Source organism: Miniopterus schreibersii (genome assembly GCF_964146895.1).
Source record: "Miniopterus schreibersii genome assembly, chromosome: 17".
NCBI classification, from domain to species: domain Eukaryota; kingdom Metazoa; phylum Chordata; class Mammalia; order Chiroptera; family Miniopteridae; genus Miniopterus; species Miniopterus schreibersii.
Window position 1 is genome coordinate 33,165,679 of NC_138117.1, and position 22,233 is coordinate 33,187,911.

Genomic DNA, 22,233 nt, shown 5'->3' on the forward strand with positions numbered 1-22,233 from the left:
AGACCCCTGTATGTCTAGCAACATGTGGCTATGAAACAATCATCTTGGAACAGAGATGCTTTTGGTGCGGAACCAGTTCATTTAAGAGTCAGCTCATTGACCTTGATCCTATTGGAACTGTGCCCAGTCTAATTGTATTTGAAGATCAGATGGAAGACTCAAATGGGACAAATGTCTACAGAAGCAAGAAAAATCATTTAAACCAGGTAGTGGATTTTACCTCTGGTTAGATTTCTCGTAGGCGAGTCAGTTGTTTCCTTGCTGCTGGCCTTGATGATCATTAATAAATATAACTGCGTGTTTCTCAAATATGTTTGAGTTTCACAAGTCATATATTTCTAGGACAAGAGCCAAAACTAATCAACCCAGTCTTTAGAAAAGCAGCTGATGGAAGCATAATCCACAATTTTAATTAACATTGAGGCTTTGAAATTGAACACACAGGAGAAAATTAATGAATTGGTTAATTTTGTCTTCCCTGTACCTTAATCATTCAATCTTTACCCAGAACACACACACCCCTGTGCGATATATGTCCTTCTAAATGTTTTATTACAAATGGATAGTTTTTTTTCATCAACTGCTGATTTCATTTGTGCTGATAAAGCATTCAGTTACCATGCTAAAGGAAAGTTAAGAGGCAGCCCAGATACTTGCTAAGCCAGTGTTCAAGGGTGACCTGCCCAAGCATCTCGAGGCCGCTGTCTCTGACTTAAACAGCCTGGCCTGGCTGCACTCCTGAAGCTGCCAAGAAAATAAACCAGGACTCTTGAAGGTTTTTTGTGCTGGAGTCGCATTTGCAAATCTGGTTTGGAACAGGCTCTTGACAAAGATGGTTCCTCCCTGCGCTCCTACTGCTCTGGCTTGGTTCAGTGCAAGAGGGCTACCAGCAGTTTCTGGAAGTCCCCAGAGGTGTCTGAGCGAACCATGTCAGAGAGGGACTTCTGATACTTCTCTTGGAATTTAGCTTTTATCCCCTGAAGGTCCACCTGTAGGAGAAAAGACAATAGCAATGGAGACAACAGCATTTATAGTGTGTTCACCATAAACACAGGCAGGCACTATACTAAGCACGTTATTTTCATTTGCTCATTTACGCCTCAGAACAACCCTCAGAGGTATGGGCTACTGTTCTTCCTATTTTGTGGATGAGAAAGGGAAAGCTGAGTTCAGCTCACCAAAGGTTGCAGAAGTGTCTGTGTGTATGTTCTTGATGGACACTAAAACTTGGATTTCATAGGATTTTTATGTGTTGCAAAATACTACTTTTCTTTTGAAAATTTTTAGGTTTATTTAAAAATGAATTATTCTTAGAAAGCAGGAAGGGACAAAAGACAGAGATTTTAAATGAAGCCTCTTTTTTTCTTGTACCCTGATCAGCAAGGGCATTAGTGCCAGTCAGTAGAATTCAAATCAATATCAATTTATAGGACTTATTTAGAACCTAATTCATTGAAAGCTTGAAAAACCTAGGTGCTGGAAGTGGGGAGGGACTCAGGAGAAAAACAAGTTAAAAGATTGTTCTGCTCTCAAGACTTATGACCTAGGAAGGGAGAGAACACTTGTCATAGAAAAGATATAAATCCAGATGGAACATAGTGAGTCTCATAAAAGAAGCACAGCACTGTCTTTAAGCAGGAGTTTTGTTGGATTTTTTTCTTAACTTTTTAATTTAAACTCTGCTTTGCTTTCTAGACAGACCTACAAACCATCACTCAAGTTCTGGTTCTTTTTACCCCCCCCCCAATTAGAGAGCTGAACAGGAGAGAGAAAGATGAGAGGAGAAGGTGGGAGAGCGGGGAGTTGTTCAAAGTGGGTGCTGAGCAGGAGAGAGACCATAGCAGGCAGGTGGTGTCTGTCTCTCTGCTCCCCTGGCTTGTGCACTGCTTGGCTGGGGGGGGGGGGCGGGGGGGCAGAAAGGTGGGAGGTTGGGGGGGCGCACACTGCAGCTCTGTTCTTGTACCATGATGCTTTGGGGGTTAGAGATTCTGGCCAACTGCATCTGGCGGGGCCTGGAGCATTCCGATGGGATGGTCCGCATGTGGAGATGACCCAGGACACGTGGTCAGTACTGAGATGGGCAGAGCATCTCGAATGAACATTCCATGGCTCATACTGGGGTGAACATGGAACCCCGAGGAGCCCTCCAGACCCATCCGTTTCCCCGGGGTCTTTAGAACCCCTGCCCTGCTCTGTCGCCAACCTGCTCCTTGAGTGCTTCAAGACTTTGGCTGGGGGGTTGAGTTGCTAAGGGACAGGAAGACAGAGAAGACAGAGACTGGAGAGGGAAGGGAGAGATTTGGAGGAGAGAGTGAGGACTGTGGGGAGAGCTGCAGACAGACTGGAGGGGGGAAAAGGGAGGAGAGAGAGACATGGACTTTAAGAGAGAAAGAAAAATATGAATCATAGAGGAGGAGAAGTTCCAGGAATAGAAATAAAAATGAAAGAACAGTCCTGTTGCTAAGTTGTACTTAAAGACAACAGTGCTAGACGTTAAGCATTTGTCCAAAGCTGTGGCCAGAATTTGGGTTGGGATCCTTCCCCCTCCATTTAACAATTTTTTGAGGGAAGATGTCTGTGGTTTGCAAGGGCTCAGTTACACTTCATCCCCTGCTTCTACTGCAGCTGAAATGCCACTTCCCCTCTATTTTGTCATTTCTTCTGTGTGTGGCTCTGTAATCCAAAGCATTTGCTGTGGATCTTGACGGCTGCTCCCACGCTTTGGGCTACTCCGGCCCCGGCCCTTTCTCGGTCCCTTTCTTACCCTCATGCATTCTCAAGGGGGTGCAGCCTCGTTCCTAACAGGGCAAAAATTAACTCTTACAGGGTGGAAAAACTCAATCTTTTTATGTAAAAGCACTTATAAATGGAACATAAACAGATATACAGTATATTTGCAGTGTTAACATTTCTCGATGGGGGGAGGGGAGCAATTAGGAAAAAAAATAGGTCCCAAAAGGCTCCTTGGTGAGGCGATTGATAATTTAAGAAAAGTTGAGAAACACTGTCTTGTACTGATTTGTTTCTTGTGCAAAATCATACTCCTGCACAATTAAATAAAGGCCTAGCAGGAGTCAGGCAAGCGTTTGCTCATTGACTCTGCTGCTGGGTGACCTAGTCCATCGCTAACCCTTCAGCGTCTCAGTTTTGCCTTCCGTAAAATGGGCCCAAGCCTAGCCGCAACACCCAGAAGGGTTCCACCAGGTCCCCTCTGCACACCGCCACAAATTTTCTGGAGCCACAGATGACAAAAATAGAAGTGGCTGTCACTAGTGTATTTTTACAAAAAGAAACAGGTTGAAACATAGCAAAAGGTCTTTCACAAAGTCTGGAAAGACAAAGGATGTCTCTGTTTTACTTTTTCTGTAAATAGGCCCTTGGTAAAAACTATTTGTTGATGACATGATGGCAAAAAGAGAAGTCCCAGCCTGCCACTTTGGAGTCGAGTGTGTCTTACCTCAGCCCTGGTCACAAAGATGTGAATTAGCGTCTCCTCATCGGTCCCCACACCCTTCATGGACTTGTATAGACGGTCAGCAAAATAGCCCTCCTGGTCCCGGGCACACCTCACTGTCGGGTGCAGGAAAAGAGAATGTGAGACAGTCACATTTGGTTGAATAGCATGGAGACCCTCAAAGGAACAGAGATGGCTGGAGTGTCACCTGCCACCCTCGGAGGTGATTGGATTGTCAGGCAGATGTTTGAAAGGAGCTAGTTCCATACTGTTGTGTAATGGGATCTGGAAGATTCCCCAGGTCAGGGCACCTGGATTCTCAACCAGAGCTGAATCAAAACACCTTCCAACAATTAAGAATCCCTCCTGTTCCCTGAAGACCCTTCGAAGAGGGAGGACCTCTTGGCCATCCTCAGGCTGTCCCTGCAAAGTCATGCTTCTCACCAGCAGAAATAACTTTTCATATCTCAGTGAAATCTCTGATGCCGGAGTCGGGTCCGGAGAGGAAACAGATGGACAGGCACCCTTGCTGTAGTAAAACGTCATGGTGCTGGAGATGCCCTCAGTGGGACTGCGGCCTGCTTCCCTTGCGAAACAGCCTTCCTTCCCTTTGTTTTTTCTCACTGGGTTTGCTCGGTGAGTCTCAGCTCTGGATCTTTTCCAGGTTCCCTGTTGTCCTCTTAGTTTGCGATCTGGGATGTGGGCTCGATGACATGTTTGACCCTGTCTACAGGTCACCTCCCTGTGATGCTGCTAGGTGCTCTTCTCTGGCCTTCCCCCTGCCTGCCAGCTTTGATTTAATCCACAAATGAATGAAGCTCGGTTTTGACTCACCAAGTGGAGATAGGGTGCACCCCTAGGGGATCAACCATTCTCTCCCCTCCTCCCAGGCTCATATGGGTCCCAATTGACTAACACTTTGGGAGAAACGAACCATTTACTCTTTAGGTTGTTGACATTTAACTAGAACACTTCACACATGCATATAATGCACGGCCTTAACATGTCCATAATGGAAACTCTTGCTTTCTAGTTAATCACCCATGTGATGGATGAAGAAGGGAGAGGGATGGGATTAGGGAAGCAGAGTTGAAATTGGGGGCCTGCCTTCATTGTAGGACATGGGTCAGCCATCAGAGTGTCAATGGAAAAGAAAAACCCAGACCCAGGTGTCTGACCGCTTTAGCCCTAGAACAATCTAAAAGCTGCTGGATTACTGCTGGTTGGGGGAACCCGTCAGTTTGGGGAATAGCATGTTTGGGACTCTCTGTGACCCCCAGACAGTCTGAGCTAGTGGCCGCCCAGCGTTTTCCTGAAGGTGCCCCCCGGGGTAGTCCTAACCGATGCGGACGTGTCTGCCTGCCTGTCAATGGGCTCCCTACCTACACAGGTGTCTTCTCCCTGGCATTCCTTCGTCCTGGTATTTTGGGGAGAAAATTCTCAGCTTCTCTTCTGTACACAGTCTATGCCTAGTGAACAACCTCTGTCCGTGGCAGCAGCAGAAATCCCTCAGAAGTTTGCACGGGGCTTGCTAAGGAAGACGCGGGCCCGAAGGCGGCGACTGCGAGGCTGGGCAGCCGGCCACTGTGCCCTCTCCTGCCTCCCCTTACTTCCAAGCAGGTGCTCTCAAAATCCAGGGAGCACCAGCCAGTCCCAGGGGTCCCGTCAAAGTGCGGCCTCCAGACCCCATTCCTGGAGGTTCCACGCGGGTGACCTGCAGGAGGGCCCAGGAAACTGAATTTTCACACCCCTCACCATAGGTGATTCCGATGCAGGCGGTCCCCGGACCCCGCTTGTAGAAGTGCTGTTCCAGCGGCTGCAAATGGGAGTCATTTGGTCTCATAGCCCCTCCTCTTTGATTTTAGCCATAAACTGGCATCTTTATGAGTTAGGTGGGAGTACGCGGGGGGGGGGGGGGGGATTGTCTAGAAAATACAGTCATATAGTCCTGTCTACTATCTGTGTGGCTTATTCTTGAGGTCTTTTCTAACTGCTTTTATGTTTGCTACACTGGAGTGCACCTAAGTCCTGCATTTCACGGTTCCCAGCTACAGGGACTGAGCCTTTCCCTCCTCTCTCAGCTGTGTTCGTTTCTACCATTGCTGTCACCTACTTGGTTGATTTGTGTGTATCTGCCATGGACTTTAAGCTTCTTAAGAGCCAAAATTGGACCTATTTACCTCTGATCCCCACACCTAGCATGACCCCTGGCTCAGGCAGGTGCTAAACAATTGTTAAAGAATTGAATGGTTTTATTACCATTATTGTTAATAATGGTTTCATTACCATTAATAATTAATATTAATAAAGATTAATCTTACTCTTTTGACTGAACTCTGGTGTTTTCCTGATTCTCTGCACTGAAGCACAGGAAGGGTTTGGAGCCTCCTGGCTGGACCATGAATAAATCTCTCCATTTACCCGAGACACTCATTCGTTAAGCCCAAGGACAGACTACCATGTATATGCAGTGCGGTCAGGGATTTTAGGCCTCTGTGCATCACAATAGAAGTCGTGCTAATTTGAATGCAAAATGGGGGTGGATTTTTAAAAAATCAATTGCTGACATTGTTGGGAAAAAAAAAAAGATAGAAAGAAAGAAAGAAAAGAAAAGAGAAGGTTTGGCAGCTGGAATACATTTTCTAACTTCCAGGGCTGCTTTCTGGGTTCTTCCTCTTCTGGGGAAGCACCTCTCCATTTCTTGTGCCATCTGGGATGGTGCCTGGACTCCTTGCCACAGGGGTATGGACAATGGACAATGCCTTCATTCCAGGGCTTGCAAAAAGGAAAAAGGAGCCTGCCAGACACAGCCCCATGCCCATCTAGCTATCTCTGTGCTATTTCCTGCCTCTGGGCTACACCTGGAGAGAAGGTCCTGGTACTTGCTTGGCACAGTCAAGATCTGGTCTTCCTCCCATCTCTTTCTTAACAGACCTCATTCATTCCAACTGTTGAAGGGAACCAACTGGAAAAAGACACCCTCAAGCCATCAGGCATGTGCAGAAACTTGCTCATGAATCCAGAACCTGGGTACTTTGGAGTGTGTGTCCTATGAACTGCATACTGTTCCCTGAGACTGGACAGAGAGCAGTCCCAGGCTGTGGACAGATGCTCTCAGGGGCCTGCAATCTTAGTGGGTCTGTGGTGAATGCCATGTGTGTACCCAAGATGGCCTCTTCAGGACACACGCACTCAGTCCAAGTGTTGCCTGCTGGTTGCTCACAACTGAGTCCCTTCCCTGGAATTGTCCTCTAAGGAGGGAGCAGCCTTACTTGAGCTTGCAAATGCTCCTGGGTTGCAACCAGCCTGCTGCTTGATGGGGGGTGCAAAGACCTGGCCCCTTGCTTTCACTTTGGACATCCCGGCTTCAGGACTCCTTGAGGACCATCAGAGCTCCCATTGCAACTGTATCACATTCATTCTCTCCCTTGCTCAGAGCTGCTTAGAGGTGCTGTTCCCAAAACTATTCTATGAAAGCTTCCTGCACACAAATCTCCCTCCCGAGTCTTTTTCCAGGCAGCCTAACCTAAGTCAGGGACCCTCCCAGCTCTACTTTACCAAGAGTTAAATAGGCCTTCTGCAGATCTCCCGACGTTTCTGCTTCAATGGCCTCTTCAATGTCTTTACCGATGAGCTGGAGAGACAAAGTCCAGACGTTAATTCAGGTTTTACTTTGGGTGCACTTGGGGTCCTCACTCCACAGAAAGCACTAAACTCTCCCAGATTCGTCCTTTCTGGCTTCTGGCTTGCAGGGCTGAAGGTGGTTGCTCCCCCACTGGAGTGGGGCTCTCATTGCTGAGCAGTTTCTCCAGATCTGACCCCTAATGGATTTGACACCCATCAGGACCACACCCTGAGCCCCAATTTCCCCCTCTGTAAAATCAGGGCATGAAAGAAAAATGAACATACTGTATCAACAATTCTTTAGTTTATATACAGTACTGAGCTTCCTATGTGTTTTTAAAATGCTTTCCATTTCTAATTTTCTACGAGGCTGTGGTTGTAATCATCTTTCCCACACCTCCCCCATCTCCTTTGCCCTGGGACTGGGCACTCAGTCTCCTACAGTCTGGGTGAAACAAGCAGAGGCTGGGAAGTTCATGCTAAGAACTTGGTCTAACGTTTCTGATAGAGTGGGGACATGTGTGCTGTGTGTGTGGGGGGGGGGGGGTGGCCACATCAAATGCCACTTCCCTTCATTCTGGGCTAATTCCAAGTGATCCTATATCCACACCAGCTCGCATAGCGCTCTGCACAGCGTTACACGTTAGGTTTCTTTCCAAATATTTACAGAAGCCGAAGTTCAGAGTAAAGTATGACTGTGCTTAACACCAAGTATGGCCTGGGCCACTCAGGGCAGGCAAATAAAGAGGAAGGAGAACTTTGTGTTGGGTTTGGGAAACGCGTTTAAGCATTAGAAATACTGAAACATCTTTCCTAGAAATTATCTTTAGAAGGTACGACACAATTGTGATTCTATAAATAATTGGAGCTCTGAGGACATGCCAGTGGAGTTTATGTAGCTTATTTTGAAACATAGGTAAACAAAATATTCCTTGTGATGCGGGCACAATAGGTGTGTGTTTGGTGGAGGTGGGGAGGGTCCAGATGTAATGAAGCCCTGTTGGCGGTCTGATCGTGATTTGCACAACCAGAGGCCTGGTGTGTGTAATGGATTCAAGTGGACTGAATTGGAGGTTTCCAGTCCTGTCCTTTCCTCAGCTGTCCCCAGCCTCTTTGGGGTTTGATGTGGGAGCTGGTATTTTGGAGGGACTGGTATCACTTTCCCATGAAAGGGCTCTTGTTCTGTAGACTGAGATTGCATTTCAAGAGGACATTGTATTCACGCAGGTCTGTGTTTACTAAAAAGACCTCACATTAAAACACCTTCTGTTTCTGTTGTTAATACTGGGCCAGGCAGTGCTTTTCAATTTGCTGTAGAAACTTAGCCTACACAACAGATAAACGCAGAAAAGCAGGGCTGATCTGGGAGGCAGGAGATGGTTTCCTTTGCTAGCCCTAGGCAGTAATGCCGGGGTCTGCCTTCTCAGGGTCTCTCTTTTGCACGACTCCAGGGGTCACTATTCAAGCAATGCAATGAGAAGGCATTGCTCCTTTTTCTCTACCTACCTACCTCCTGCCCCATCCCCCTCCTGGTTGCTACTAAGGCAGCTCCAGAGGCTCCATTGGACACAAATGAAAATCCATTGATTGGTCCAAGCAATTGTGACTCTCCTTTGCAAGGGCATGCTTTTCACTTCCTGGAACACTTTGTTCTTAGGGGGCTTTTTGGACAGACCCAGGTTTTCTGATCTCAGTACAAAAACACATTGCCAGGGGAATTCCAGACAAGCCTCAAAGGCTTCTAGTTAACCAGGTAGGGAGATTATTAGAAAAATAGGGGATTAAAACCAATTCCCCCAAAATGATAGTGTGCCCACAGCTGAGCCCTATACACTTGCTTTGGCTACAGCAAGTAAAGGGCTAAAGACTGGATTGGGCTTAGGGACACTTAAAGGGGAGGGGAGAAATGGTGAAGGCATAGTGGGGAGGCAGCGAGTCTGGGCTGTGGGGCTGTGTACCTACAACTCATACTGAGCCCTGTTTAGGGAACTTACTTCGGCTTTATAATTATATATACCTTTCATATTTGGTATGCTTGGGGCTGTAATAATCTTGCATGATGCAGCAGAGTTGAGGAATCTCTGTTTCTTGGGCTGTGATTCCTGAGAACATCAGTACTTAAGATTCAGGCTTAGAGGGCAAAGGGCAAAAACCTGAGTTTTTGTGCCCAAAATTACAATTCAACTCTATATGATGACAGCCTGTGCCACCGAATATGCTCCAGTGGTCTGACACTAGCATCTGAGTTCTTTTAGCCAAAGGCCATGAGATGGAACCATGGTCCTATGATGAGGGTGAGCTCTAAGGGTGAAATCAAGGATAAAATAAAGATGAATGATGTTCCAGCAAGGTTTTTGGAATAGATGAATAGGTAGCCGTTTTGAACTGGTTTCATGTAGAGAATCATCAGATCAGTAGACTCTCTTATTGCCCATTTGAATGTTAGCTGTGATTGTTAACACTGTTGGTTCACATAGGGAGACTCCTCACAACTGGTAATGTTAATTGAGCAATACTGCATGCAAGGACTAAGTGCTTTACTTCTATTAATCCACTTAACTGTTACTAACCCAATGAAGTAGGTGCTATTATTTTCTCTATTTTATGGTTATGGAAACTGAGGCACAGAACCCTTAGTAACTTGCTCAAGGTCATACAGCTAGTAGCATAGAGCAGACTTCTTAAACTTGAATATGCATTAGAAGCTGGAAATTTGTTAAAACACAAACAGTAGGTCCCCCACCCCAGAGAATCTGACTCAGTAGGTCCCGGGTGGGGGCTGAGAATTCTCATTTTTAACAAGTTCTCAAGTAATTTTGATGCTGCTGTTTCAGGATTAATTTTGAGAACGATTGGTCTAGAGAGGAGCCTTAGTCAGGTACTTAGTCCATGCGCGCGCGCGCACACACACACACACACACACACACACACGCTCACATGTATGTGTGTCTTTATAGCCATTGGCAATGACCGCCATCCCCAGAACCTCCGTCCAAGGCCCCAGTCATGTGGGAATAAGTTCAGGTCACAGGGAAGATTTTCAGCTCAGTCTACACAGCTCCAGGCACAGAGGCCCTGGGAGTGTGGGGTCAGCTGCCTTTGATCCTGACTCTGGGCACGATTTGAAAGCACAGGGCCCTCAAGGCTTATATACAGTGATGATAAAATTCCAAAGCTTTATTGTCTTTTCATCTGCTGGCAACACTTAGGAAACACTATTTCGAGTGAGGAGCGGCCAGTTCCAGCCGAGGCAGGAGCTCAGGCTGGGGAGTCTTGGAGTCATCCACTCTCGCTACCGACTCGCTGTGTGGTCCTGGGAAGCTACAGATGGCTCCTTACTCACAACACACTGTCCTTGTCCGGCCCTTGTGGGTTACAATGGCTGTTCAGCCACATTATAGTTACGGTATTGTGAAATTGAAATGAGATACAGGGCACAGAAGCGATTTGAATGGTTAAAAGCACTCCACAAATATAAAATAGGAGACAAAAGAAATCTGATACTCCCCAAGAGGCTTCTTGCAATTGAAGACTGATTTTTAGGGAAGGACTCACCATTAAGTGCCTTGAAATAGCTAACTCACCTTGTTGGCTTAAAATTATCATTAGATTAAAAAAATAATTGTATAAAAGTAATTTATACACATCTTTTCAGGAGTGTATGTGAGGTATATCACATCCATCTTGGGAGTGGTAAGCACTGCGAGTTAGAGTGGTAACAATAGCAAACGCCTGGGTGCTTACCACATGCCCAGGGCTGTCCGAGCCTTTTATGTTGATCTCATTTAGCTCATGAAAGAGCCCTCTGAGGGTGGAATGGTGAGGATCGTGGTTCCTGCTCTACAAATGAGCATGGCGAGAGTTGGTCACTTGCCAACTCTCGCCATGTAGAACCAGGATCTGAACCTGGACGCTTTGGTTGTAGAACTTTGCTCCTGAACTTGACACGTCTTTGCTTTCCTCGCCTCGGTCATAAGCAGTGTTTCCCAACCTTGGCAGGACCTTTGGAGCTGGGTGATTTTTTGTTGTAAGGGACTGTCCTGCGCCATTGTAAGATGTTTAGCAGCATCCTGGTCTCAACCCACTAGATGCCAGTAGCACACATTGTGACAGCCCCAAATGTTGCCAGGCCTTATCAAATATCCCTTGGGGGGCAAAATGACCCCTGATTGAGAACCACTGTTGTAAAACACTGTCTGCCCCCCCCCCCTTCCATGTCCCAGATAGTGGCTTCTCTTGGAAATAATTTAAGACTCAATTTCAATGTGGACTCCTTGCCCTGGTCCTTGATTACTCACAATCTGATAGGCTTGAAAGGTGGCTCGTAACTGCTTGTAGCTCCTCTTGGCCAGCACTTCATTGAAGGCAAGTTCATCAGTGCCCCAGCGGCCTTCCCCTGCCTGGGGCGGTCAAATACAAACATTTTGTAAAAGCCTTTTGCAAAAAGACTGAATAGACAGTGTTGGGACCAGGCCTCACGTACAGGAAATGATAAAATATACTTTGAATAGAAGCCAAATTGATTGACTAAACACTTTAAGCTTCTAACCCATGAGTATACTTCTGACCTATGATTTATATTCCCCCTATTATAAGATGGATCTGAGATGGTTAACCCCCGAGTATAAGAATAGGAATAATTCTTTTAGGTTTGTGGAGATCATACGTATTTCCTAAGTAACTCCCATTTGCATGAAATAAAGAAACACTTGTTGAAAATAATGCTAACACATTTTTAGAAGGTTGTTGCCGGGACTGGCACGCCTACACACTTACGTCATACAGCTCTTTGGCATCCTGACCAGCTAGATCTTTGTCCACATCGTCTCCTTCATCACGATTAGCCTAGAAAAATCGACACGTTGTTATGAACTTGATTCCTGCCTGATCACAGAAAACAAAAAGGGGAGAACGGGGTGATTTCAGAGGGGTGGCCCTAGGGAGAGTCAGCCTGGCCAAGCACTGCTCTTTGCTGCCATCTTTTGGGCACAACTGATAAACAGAACAGTTTCACAGCAGCGCTTGTTTTTTCCTTTTTGTTTTTTTCTGTAGAAATCAGGTCACTCACAAACCCCACTGACCTCTTAAGCAGGCTGAAGGCAGCTCGCAATGTCCCTAGAGTCAGTCCATTGGAAAGCTAATAGTCTTCCTTCCAAAATATCAAAGTTCACCTCTTAGGGCCCCAGTCCTGGAGAGCCCTGCATGTTGGTCATGGAAAGTTTTGAAGTGTAACCTAAGCCCTTCGTGGCAGGGAGAATGCTAAGATGACACAATGGCTCACACCCTTGGATAATCCCTTTCCTTATATTGTCCCAGAGGTGTGAATATAATGAGATATCACTCCTGTGATTATGTTGTGTTAATGGGGCAAAGGGGATGTTTGCAGATGTGATTAAGATCCCTAATCAGTTGAGTCCATCAAAAGTGATATTATTCTGGAGGGTCTGATCCAACAACATGAGTTCTTAAAAGGTCAGAGATGGAAGAAATCAGAGAGATGAGCTCCTGCTGGCCTGGAAGAAACCATCTTGCCATGCTTTGAACTGTCTATGGGGCACATGGCAGGGACTGCAGATGGCCTCTAGGAGCTGACAGTAGCCTCTGGTTGACTGCTAGCAAGAAAACAGGAACGTCAGTCTATAGTCACAAGGAACTGAAATCTGCCAACCACCCATGAGCTTGGAAGAAGATCCAGGTCCTCGGATGAAATGGTGGCCCTGGACTCACACCTTGATCTCAGCCTGGTGAGACCCTGAGCAAAGGGCTCTGCTAGCCTGGATTCCTGGCCTATAGAAACGGTGAGATCGTAGATCTGTGCTGTTTTGAGTGGCTAAGTTTGTGGCAAGTTGTTATACAGCAGAAGAACACATATACTTCCTACTGCAGTCAGTCTATTCACAGTGAGAGGAAGGAACAGAAGAAATGCACGAAGCTAATAGATGGGTGTGTCAATGAGAGCACAGATGCTGTCTGACTGGAAGCCTGGGAGCTGTGTCCTTGTAGGGCCAGTTCCAAAAGCCCCACTTTCCTGGCTGAACTCCCTGCACTGGTTCTTACAGGCTGAGACTTGGGTGAATCCTTGAAGTACGTGCACAGTTGTGTTGTGAAAAGGGCCTGCTTGGGGACAGATGGTCTGGTTCTGGCTCCTGGACAGTGTCTTACTGTGTGTAAACCTGGGCAGGTTACCCATCCTCTCCAGGCTTGAGTTTCCTCGTTGACAAAACAAGGTGGTGAGGCTCAATGAGATAACGCAGTGATTTTCAACCTTTTTCATCTCATGGCACACAAACTAATTACTAAAATTCTGTGGCACACCACAAAATATATGTTTTTTGCTGATCTGACAAAAAAAGGTATAATTTTGATTCATTCACACTGGTATTGTTGTGTTGGCTGTTGACTTATTTTATTTTATTTTATTTTATTTTATTTTATTTTATTTTATTTTATTTTATTATTTTATTTGACAACCTAAGGGAAAAGAGGTCAGTGCCCTGACTAAATAGCAGGCATTGCATGTTTTAAAGATTCTCGCAGCATGCCGGCTGAAAATCATTGAGATAACTCATTAACAAAAAGTGATTGTAAACTGCAAATGACTAGACAAATTATTATTGTGGGAGAAATCCCAATTGAGTAATTTCACAATAGCTGATTTGACAGTCTAGGTTGATGATCCCTTGGTAACATTTTTAATAAAAGAAGGAAATGTTTACTATCTACATTGCCATTTTCCATCATGGTGTATGTTGCCGAAGGATTTCCCAAGATCACAAAGCTCATGAGACCTTTTCACTCTCACCTGTAACAGGGACACCAGGATTTTTTTTAGGTTTCCACTTGTATCACCTTTGACATCTGATTCAAGGCTCCTGTCAAATACTTTCAAAGAGAAAAGGAGGGGAGAAAGCAGAGGATTTAGTTGCCCAGGTATCTGGAAAGGAACATTCTTTATCTGAAGTCAAATAAAGGTTACTTACACCTTTGGTAGGCCTCTTTAATGGCGATGATTTCCTAGAAGAGGTAATAGAGAAAATCAGTACTCCAAGGTGGGTTAATCGATGAGATACAGAGACACCCACAGAGGGAAGAGACAAGGGCCTGTTTCTGGACACAGGATGCTCCCAAAGAGGGCCAACCTCTGGGTCGGGGGCCAGGCCTGGAGCAGATCCCTGGAGGTATGAAGAGGCCCTTTCTGTGCAAACATTTCAAACCACACAATAAGTTATAGAAACACTCTCCTTAGCTATAGATGAAAATGCTACAGCTAAGCTAATGTCTTACGTTATCTCCTCACCGCATTGCACTTCTCCAGCCCCAGCCAGGTAGCCAGTGTTGGAAGTTCAGAGCATATCTTTGCAAATATTTTTCTTTGCCTTTGTATACATATACATGTGCTACTGAAAATGTAGAGAATTGCTTTGTGTATGTGTTTAAAAAGTAGAATGCTGAACATATTGTGCTTTAACTTATTTTTTCACTCAGTAATATATCTTAGAGATCCAGCTATGCTCATACATAGTTATTTACCCATGTTTTTTAAATGGATGCAAAATGTTCTGTCCTGCAATAAACCACAGTTTGTTTGGCCAGCCTCCAACTGATGCCCATTTAAGTTGTTTCTGATTTTTCTCTATTTCAAAGAAGGCTTTATTCAGTAAACAACTTGTTGAGTGCAGGAGTATAAATTTGTATACAGGGTGTGTCCTGGGAACAGTTGCTTTATATTTTAATGACTGGTGCCCGGTGGTCCACTCAGGAGCTGCCTCAGTTTACACTTGAGCCAGCAGTGCTACAGCAGGCATTTCCCCACAGCATCGCCTGCAGGCTGTCCAAGATGAAAGTTGGCTTGCAACATGGGAAGAGGTGGAGGAGGTGGGTGGACAAGAGAAGTGAGAAGCCTGGCTCTTGTGCTTCGGTGGGTGGGAGGGGAGGCGGATTCGGGGGGTGGGCGACCACTTGGCTTAAGCAGCTCCCTCCCATTTCTCCTCCCAGCCCACTACCAGGATCTGCCCCAAACCAGGGCCTGCTCCCTCTCTGCTTTTCTTCTTTTTATTGTTGGACCTACTTGCTTGAAAATAAAGGGCTTTGCTTGTTGTTAGAGACCAGGACCTGAAAGAAACTAGGCTGAGAGGGAACATATGGTTAAACAGGATTAAGAAAATACTGATCAAATGAACCTTCTGGCTGAGGCAGGCTGCTGATTGCCCTGATCTCGGACACCTCTTTGTGGGGACTGTTGTGCTTCTGGAAAGGGTGGGAATGTCAAGTAGGCAAAGTTGTATGACTACTGGGCTGAACGGATGCCACGGCTCTTTGCTAACCCTCTTCTAAGGCACAATCCTAAATGCAAACTCCCAGAAATGGTCGGTTTTATTATCTCGTGGGAAGTAAGGAAGCCAGGCAAGCTCCGGAGAGGAGAGGGGTTCACAGTTGTAGCTTGGAGCATGGTGGAGCTTCTGGAAATACAGTTGGACAGCACAGGCCGAGCAGAAGCAACCAGCTCAAGGTTGTTGGCACTCAAGGCTTAAGGAGCATTTTAGTGGCAAAGCGCTGTTGCTTTCTGCTCCAACCACTGCTTCTGTTTCCTACCTGGAGGCCTCATGAATTGGGATTTTCTGGCATTTTTCTTGCTGGGCCTCCCCATTTTACTGTGATGGGAGGTTGTGGAAGAGGGAAGAGGTCTCCAAATAATGATTTGTAGACCCTCTTTACTCTTGATGAATTACTCGGCACTCGAAGCTTCTGGCACCGAAAACGAGTGGGCTTCCACTGGGGCCTTAGCAAATGTTCTTTTCAGCTACTGAAAGTGGCATGTGCCCAAGGGAGAAGTCTGCAGGTAGAAGGACACAGAAACCTCTGGAGAGGTGCCGGCAGCCAGGGGATCCCCCTGCACCCCTACCTCTCTGCCTCCATATCATCTTTTTTGTACTCCATGTAGATGAGAGCCATGCACGAGGCGGCTACCCACACATGCTTAGGCTGCTTGTTGTGTCATTCGTTGCAGAAGACGTGCAAAGTCGGGCTGGGAGGGGGAAAGCAGAACCTTGCCTGCTGCATATAAAACTGTGCATCCATTTAGAAAAACAAAGGTTGCATTGGTACAGCTCTTCTGGAGGGATCTATTATGTCAGGCCAGTGGCAGTAACCCCCCTAGATTGACAGCCAGAGGATTGGAAGAGGCATCTCTCCTACATGGGCCAAGCGGACACATTTCTGCCCAGATACTTGCTCACCCCACGGGAGGGATGCCAGGTGCGGTTTCCCTTCTGGCTGCTGCAGCCATCTCTGAGGGGTGTTTGGGCGCTTCCTTGGGGGCCTGGTCCGAGGGCTCAGCTGGGACTAACCTTATTGGTCCTTGTGCACAGGACCTCTATGAGCATTGCCTCATCCTTGCCCAGACCCTTCATGGCCTTCTGCAGCTGCCGGGCATCGTACTCGCTGGGGAGGTCCAGAAGCGCCAAGGCAGTCTTCTTGAAATATCCACTCAGCTCACTCTCGAGCACCTCCTGCAGGTCCTGTAAGAAGACATCAAAAGCCCTGACCCGAAGTGGCCCGAGAGGAGGGGCAGGTGTCTGCTCTCCCCACTGCATGGCCTCGGGTTCCACAAGAAAGTGCTATGGACACTTGAGGAGTGATCGAAACAGGAACTCTATGGACACAAGTGACCTGCTGTGGAGGACAGTGGTCACCCTGACTACCCATCCAATTTCCCCCAGGGCTGTAGAGGGACAGAGAGAAGATCCCCTGCTCAGGTCTGGAGGCCTCAAAGGTGAATCTCAAGAACAAGCTGCATTTGCAGAATATTTGGGGGGTTCAGGGAGCTTCCTCACTGATCCTCAAAACAGCCCTGGCAGGGGAAGCATGGCATTATCCCCATTTGCTGAACTCAGAAAGATGAAGAACTCGTCCCCAAACCTTTGGCCAGAAAGGACTGAAATATATGTCTGTAATTTCTAGGGGGACTGGATCATTTGTCACCCAAATAGGAATGCATTTGAGAATGAAAGGGGGGCACTGTTGACAATTTCAGGGGACAATAGGAGTAAACAGGGACCTTCTAGGGCAAACCTGACAAGGACACTTGGTAGCTGTTTGGATTGTCAGATCAACAGTCGCGGTATCACAGTGCTTGTGTCCAAGTAACCCTTATTTTACTTAGTAATGCCACATTCCCATAATTTTCATTACAGTATATTTTTATAATTATCCTATGTTATTATCAGTTATTGTTGTTAATCTCTTCCTGTGCCTCATCTATAAACTAGCATAAGATGTGTATGCAGAGGAAGAAATGGTATGTATTAGGGTTCAGTACTATCCACAGTCTCAGGCATCCTCTGAAGGTCTTGGACTGTGTCCTCTGTGGCTGGGGCGGGGGTGCTATTGTATATAAAAGTGCAGAGAAAAGAAACCCAGCTGCCTATTCTTACAAACCACAAGCATGAAAACAAATCCTTGTTTGTTTACATTCTGTTTGGACACGGAAGCCGGCTCTGGATACTTTAGCTCTAATCCTGGTTTTCCTAAGTAGCTGTGCCCCCTTAGGGAGGGTATTCTCTCTGGCACTCAGCTGGCAGGGGGGCTTTGATTTGTTCTCTAATGTCCTCTAGGTTTGTGATGCTGTGATTACAGATCACCCCTAGCTTTGTGATGCTGTGATTCCAGATCACCCCCAGCTTCGTGATGCTGTGATTCCAGATCACCCCTCACTTCGTGATGCTGTGATTCCAGATCACCCCCAGCTTCGTGATGCTGTGATTCCAGATCACCCCTCACTTCGTGATGCTGTGATTCCAGATCACCCCTAGCTTCCTGATGCTGTGATTCCAGATCACCCCTAGCTTCCTGATGCTGTGATTCCAGATCACCCCCAGCTTCGTGATGCTGTGATTCCAGATCACCCCTCACTTCATGATGCTGTGATTCCAGATCACCTCTGTGGCAGTCTCGCTGTCTGGAACAGCTGAGAACTGGAGAGTGAGCTCATGATTGGCAGGTGTTGGAACTGTGGAGCTTTGTGCCAGAACACACGTGCTTTATTCTTTACCAGAGCCCCGAGGTCCTCACTTCAAACCCATTTATTCTTGTCTCGCAGTAAAACTGAAGAAGCTTGTGTCTGACTTTCCACATAGCAACGGTGGAAATAGACATGGCACTTGAGGGGCTGCTACAGTTAGTTGGGCACCATGGCACAGAGGAAGGTTCATCGTCATTCAATTCTATTAAATGCAGCTGAACTGAGGATTCGCTTATTTTCCATCAGCGAGTGACATTGACAAGCCTGACTGTGAAGAGAGACACAGAAGGACTGTAGAAGCACAGCCACCTGGGCCCCTGGGTGTATAAACAAACAGCTCGTCTCACAGCGAGGGTTCCTCCAGGAGTGAACCCTGGCCCTGCAGTCCTGGATTTGAGTCCTGGTTGTCCTTACTTGTGTGTGATTTTGCCTAAGTCGTGTAAACGGGTGCACTCCACTCCTCCTCTCTATGACATGGGAACATTTGCACCGGGCACAGCTCCCCTTTACCGGTAGGGGCTGGCATTACCCTGATTGATTCTCCCAGCAGCCTGAGAAGGCAGGTAAATGACCATTTTCCTTCTGTGTGTGAGGAGACTGGGCCCTAAAGAGACCGTTGCCTGCCTGATGTCAGGTAAGTCAGAAGGTCCATCTCTCTCTATGTCTGTTTATACATAGAGTGGTTGAAACTGTAAAGGTTTCATAAATATGGATTAGAATACATTTTAATAATTAACACTCACTTTGCATACCGATCATTCTAATGACATTAAGAAACAGTTAAATTGTGTTCATTATATAGTAGTAAAAAATATAAAGCCTACTGCATACTTAACGATTTCTATACATAACACCATCAACAACAAAAAATGAAAGAAAACATAGAGTAAAAGGGTGATGCTTAATGAAATGAAGGGGTTTTTCTTCTGTAACCATCACTTATGAAGGATATCTCATTTTTGAAGACAGCTGAAAAAAATAAAAAATTCTTAAATAAAGACCCACTTGTGAAAACTGATTTTCAAATCACTGGCTTATCTGTAAGTTAATGTGTAGAATTAGTCTAAATGAGTGGAAAAAATGACAGAAGGACTAATAGAAAAATAAATTCAATTTTAAAAAATGAGTTCAAGAATACTGGTTTTACAGGCTATTAAGTTAACAAGCCAACTTCAGTTCTTCTGAAGTCAAGTCAATTCATTTTTTCCTCGGGGGCTAACTCGGAAGAGCCGTGAGGACGCTCCCCGCTGCAGGGGGTGTGGGGGAAGCACTGACTGTCAAGGCCAAGGCCGCTCACACACGTGTGGGGACCTTGGACTCACCTTGCCGTACATCGCCTTGTACTTTTGCTTTATTTGTTGCCTCTCATTCAATGTCCTGCTTGATAAGATGTCAATGATGGTGGCTTCATCGGTTCCTAAAGGCAGGAGAAAGAACAAAGCAAGAAACGAAACAAGATGGAGACAGATGTTAGTCAAGCCTGACCAGGGTGGGGGGACCCTTTAGCTTTAATGTCCTGTGGAGAGTGGCATTCTTTTCACTCACTTGACAAGTATCCACGGAGGGCTTACACTGCACGAAGCACAGGGCCAGGCATTGTGGTGGTGAGAGGAAGGAGTATATGGCCTGTCCCTTAATTTCTCTCCTAGGTGTATACTTAAGAGAAATGTCCACATAAAACTTGTACATGAATGTTCATTTCAGCATAATAACCAAACGGTGGAAAACAACTTGAATGTCTATCGGCGGACAAGTGGATAAACAAAATGTGGGGTAGCTATGCAACACAACGGAGTATTATTTGGCCAGGAAAAGGAATGAAGTACCTGCTATAATATGAATGAACCTTGAAAACATTATGCTAAGTGGAAGAAGCCAATCTCAGAGGTCCACATTAAATGACACCATTCATATGAAAGTTCAAAATAGGAAAATCTATAAAGACAGGACATAGGCTTAGTGGCTGGGCTGGGCTGGGCTGGGCTGGGCTGGGCTGGAGAGGGGACTGAGAGCTACAGAGTGGGAAGTTTCTTTTAGAGGTGATGGAAATGTTCTAAACTGAGCCTGGCGATGCACTGTTCATTTGGTCTTAAGGATTAGTTTCACCTTTACAATTCTGGGAAAGTGTAGCTTTTTAAGTTCAAGTAGAGAAACAGAATATTCTAGGACGAGTCACTGGAAAAAATAGTAGGGGTTACCTGCCTACCTCATTCTGGTTCAGTTCCAACGCCGTTATTTATGTTGTTCCTCTTCATTTCCCCCTGTAGCATCACCTACGTAATGCGTATCCAGTTACTTCCTCTGTGACTTTTTTTTTAACTCCCGAGTGCCAGAAATCTCACCTCCAACGGGATTTCTTTTTCCAGTAAAAATCTCTTGAGTCTGCCCCTTTCTTTCCATGTGAGCTGCTCTTGCCCAGGTCTAGGACTCCTGTGTCTCAGGCCTGGACCCTTACTGTTTTCATCCCTGGAAAGAGCCTTCCTGCCTCCCTGGTGGCCCATTCACTGTATTGTGGCAACCGGGGATCTGGGGCTCATCCTTGGCTTCCTCTTTTCCCTTACCCCACATCCAGTTAGTCACCACCAAGGCCTCACTATTTCACTCCTCAGGTCCACCCATTTCTCTCCATCTTTACCTCTGTCACATCGCTTAGAACTACTGACACCTGCATGGGTTTCCTGCCTTACTCTCACCTTTTCCAATCAGCATTTGCTGTCCCCAGAATGACCTTTCTGATGAGCAGAACAGCCTGCTCCCTCCTCTGCTTCAAACCTTTCACTATAGGCCCCTTTAAATCCAGAATAAAGTCTCAGCTCTGTAGTGGGGCATAGGAAGCCTTTTGGATTAGGTCCTACTTGCCTCTCAAAGTCTTCTGCCTCCTCGCTTACCCGCTCCCAGGCCTCCCTTCCATCAATTCTATGAATCACTTGCAGCTCCTAGAACAAGCAATACTTTCTCGCTGACCTCTGGGTCTTCGCACGGGCTGTTCCCTCACCCGGAACACCTTTATCTTTGACCATCACAATCACTGCTCCTCCTTTAGGGCTCAACTCACTGGCTCACATGGTCTGTTCTCCTCTGTCCTGTCTCTGCCACTTCATACTGACAGCTCCACAGGAGCCGGGGGCTCTGCTCACTGCTACATTCACAGAGAAAGCTCACAGCATTTATCAGATGGCGTGCTGAATGAATGAATGTTCAAGTGCATGCATACATGAATGAATGAATAAACAAATGAGTGAATGAATGAATGAATGAAGTTTGCACTGCATTATGACCGAATCTTGTCTCTGCGTTGGTGTAGGCTGCATTTGCTGCTCAAGTGGGCCTTATGTAGCAGGGACCAATAGGAAACCCTCTACTCTAATATTGTAGTCAACTTGTATCTGGATAATTCAGGAAAATTGAGTTATAATTTAAAAAGTAATGTCTTTTAGACTTTCCTTCTTAAAATGCTTTAAGAGAGACCAGAGAGCATAGCAGATCTGAGAAGGCTCAGCAACAGCCTGGAGGTGTGGGGAGGCGTGGAAATGACTAGACTTCCCTCAAGCCCTTTGAGTCTGGGTCTCAGGTTTATCCTGGGAGCTGTTCCCACTACCCAAGAAGCTATGAACTGAACAGTGACCTCATCTTACATTTCACAATATGCGTGTCATATAAGCAGTCTGTGCTGCCCAACAATTTCCTGTAAACATTTACAATGGTTTGAGGCACTGGGGCCAGCCCCAGTGGTTCTGGGAAAGACATTAAAATATGAGACAAGAAGGAACCTCAGCCCTGACTGCACATCGGACACTGTCGAGTAATTACACAGCAGAGGTCAGGACACAGTGATCGTCAGCCTCGGGAGGGCTGGAGGGCCTCCTGGCTTTTGCTTTCCCAGTAATTTTCTGGAAAGATACCGAGCTGAGTTTCAGCAGGATGAAGGTCACTGGGTTTGAAGTGCCCTCCACTTCACACCAGGGACCCATGTGCCAGATGAGTGAGCCCTGCAGTGAACCAGGGACAGGCGCTCTGCTTTCCCCGCAGGCTCCAGATGCCAGCTACGGCCTCGGTGAGCCAGGGGCTGCTGCCCCATCTCCGGTGCCCAAGGGCCAGTCTCTTCTGTTAATACCACTGGGCTTTCCAGTCCCTC

At 46.4% G+C, this 22,233-nt stretch overlaps 1 protein-coding gene across 1 annotated transcript in view; it reads right to left on the minus strand.

Annotated features, from left to right (window-relative positions):
* Nucleotides 1–869: 869 nt before the first annotated feature.
* Nucleotides 870–22,233, minus strand: part of ANXA13 (annexin A13) — a gene marked incomplete at both ends in the record, with an annotated part of 44,523 nt that continues 23,159 nt past the window's right edge. Inside the window, 9 exons of the mRNA XM_081116498.1 lie at nt 870–989; nt 3,458–3,570; nt 7,013–7,088; nt 11,377–11,478; nt 11,855–11,923; nt 13,881–13,960; nt 14,059–14,092; nt 16,426–16,596; nt 19,421–19,515. Of these exons, the coding sequence (XP_080972624.1) occupies nt 870–989; nt 3,458–3,570; nt 7,013–7,088; nt 11,377–11,478; nt 11,855–11,923; nt 13,881–13,960; nt 14,059–14,092; nt 16,426–16,596; nt 19,421–19,515 (860 nt within the window). The remainder of the gene's footprint in view (nt 990–3,457; nt 3,571–7,012; nt 7,089–11,376; nt 11,479–11,854; nt 11,924–13,880; nt 13,961–14,058; nt 14,093–16,425; nt 16,597–19,420; nt 19,516–22,233) is intronic.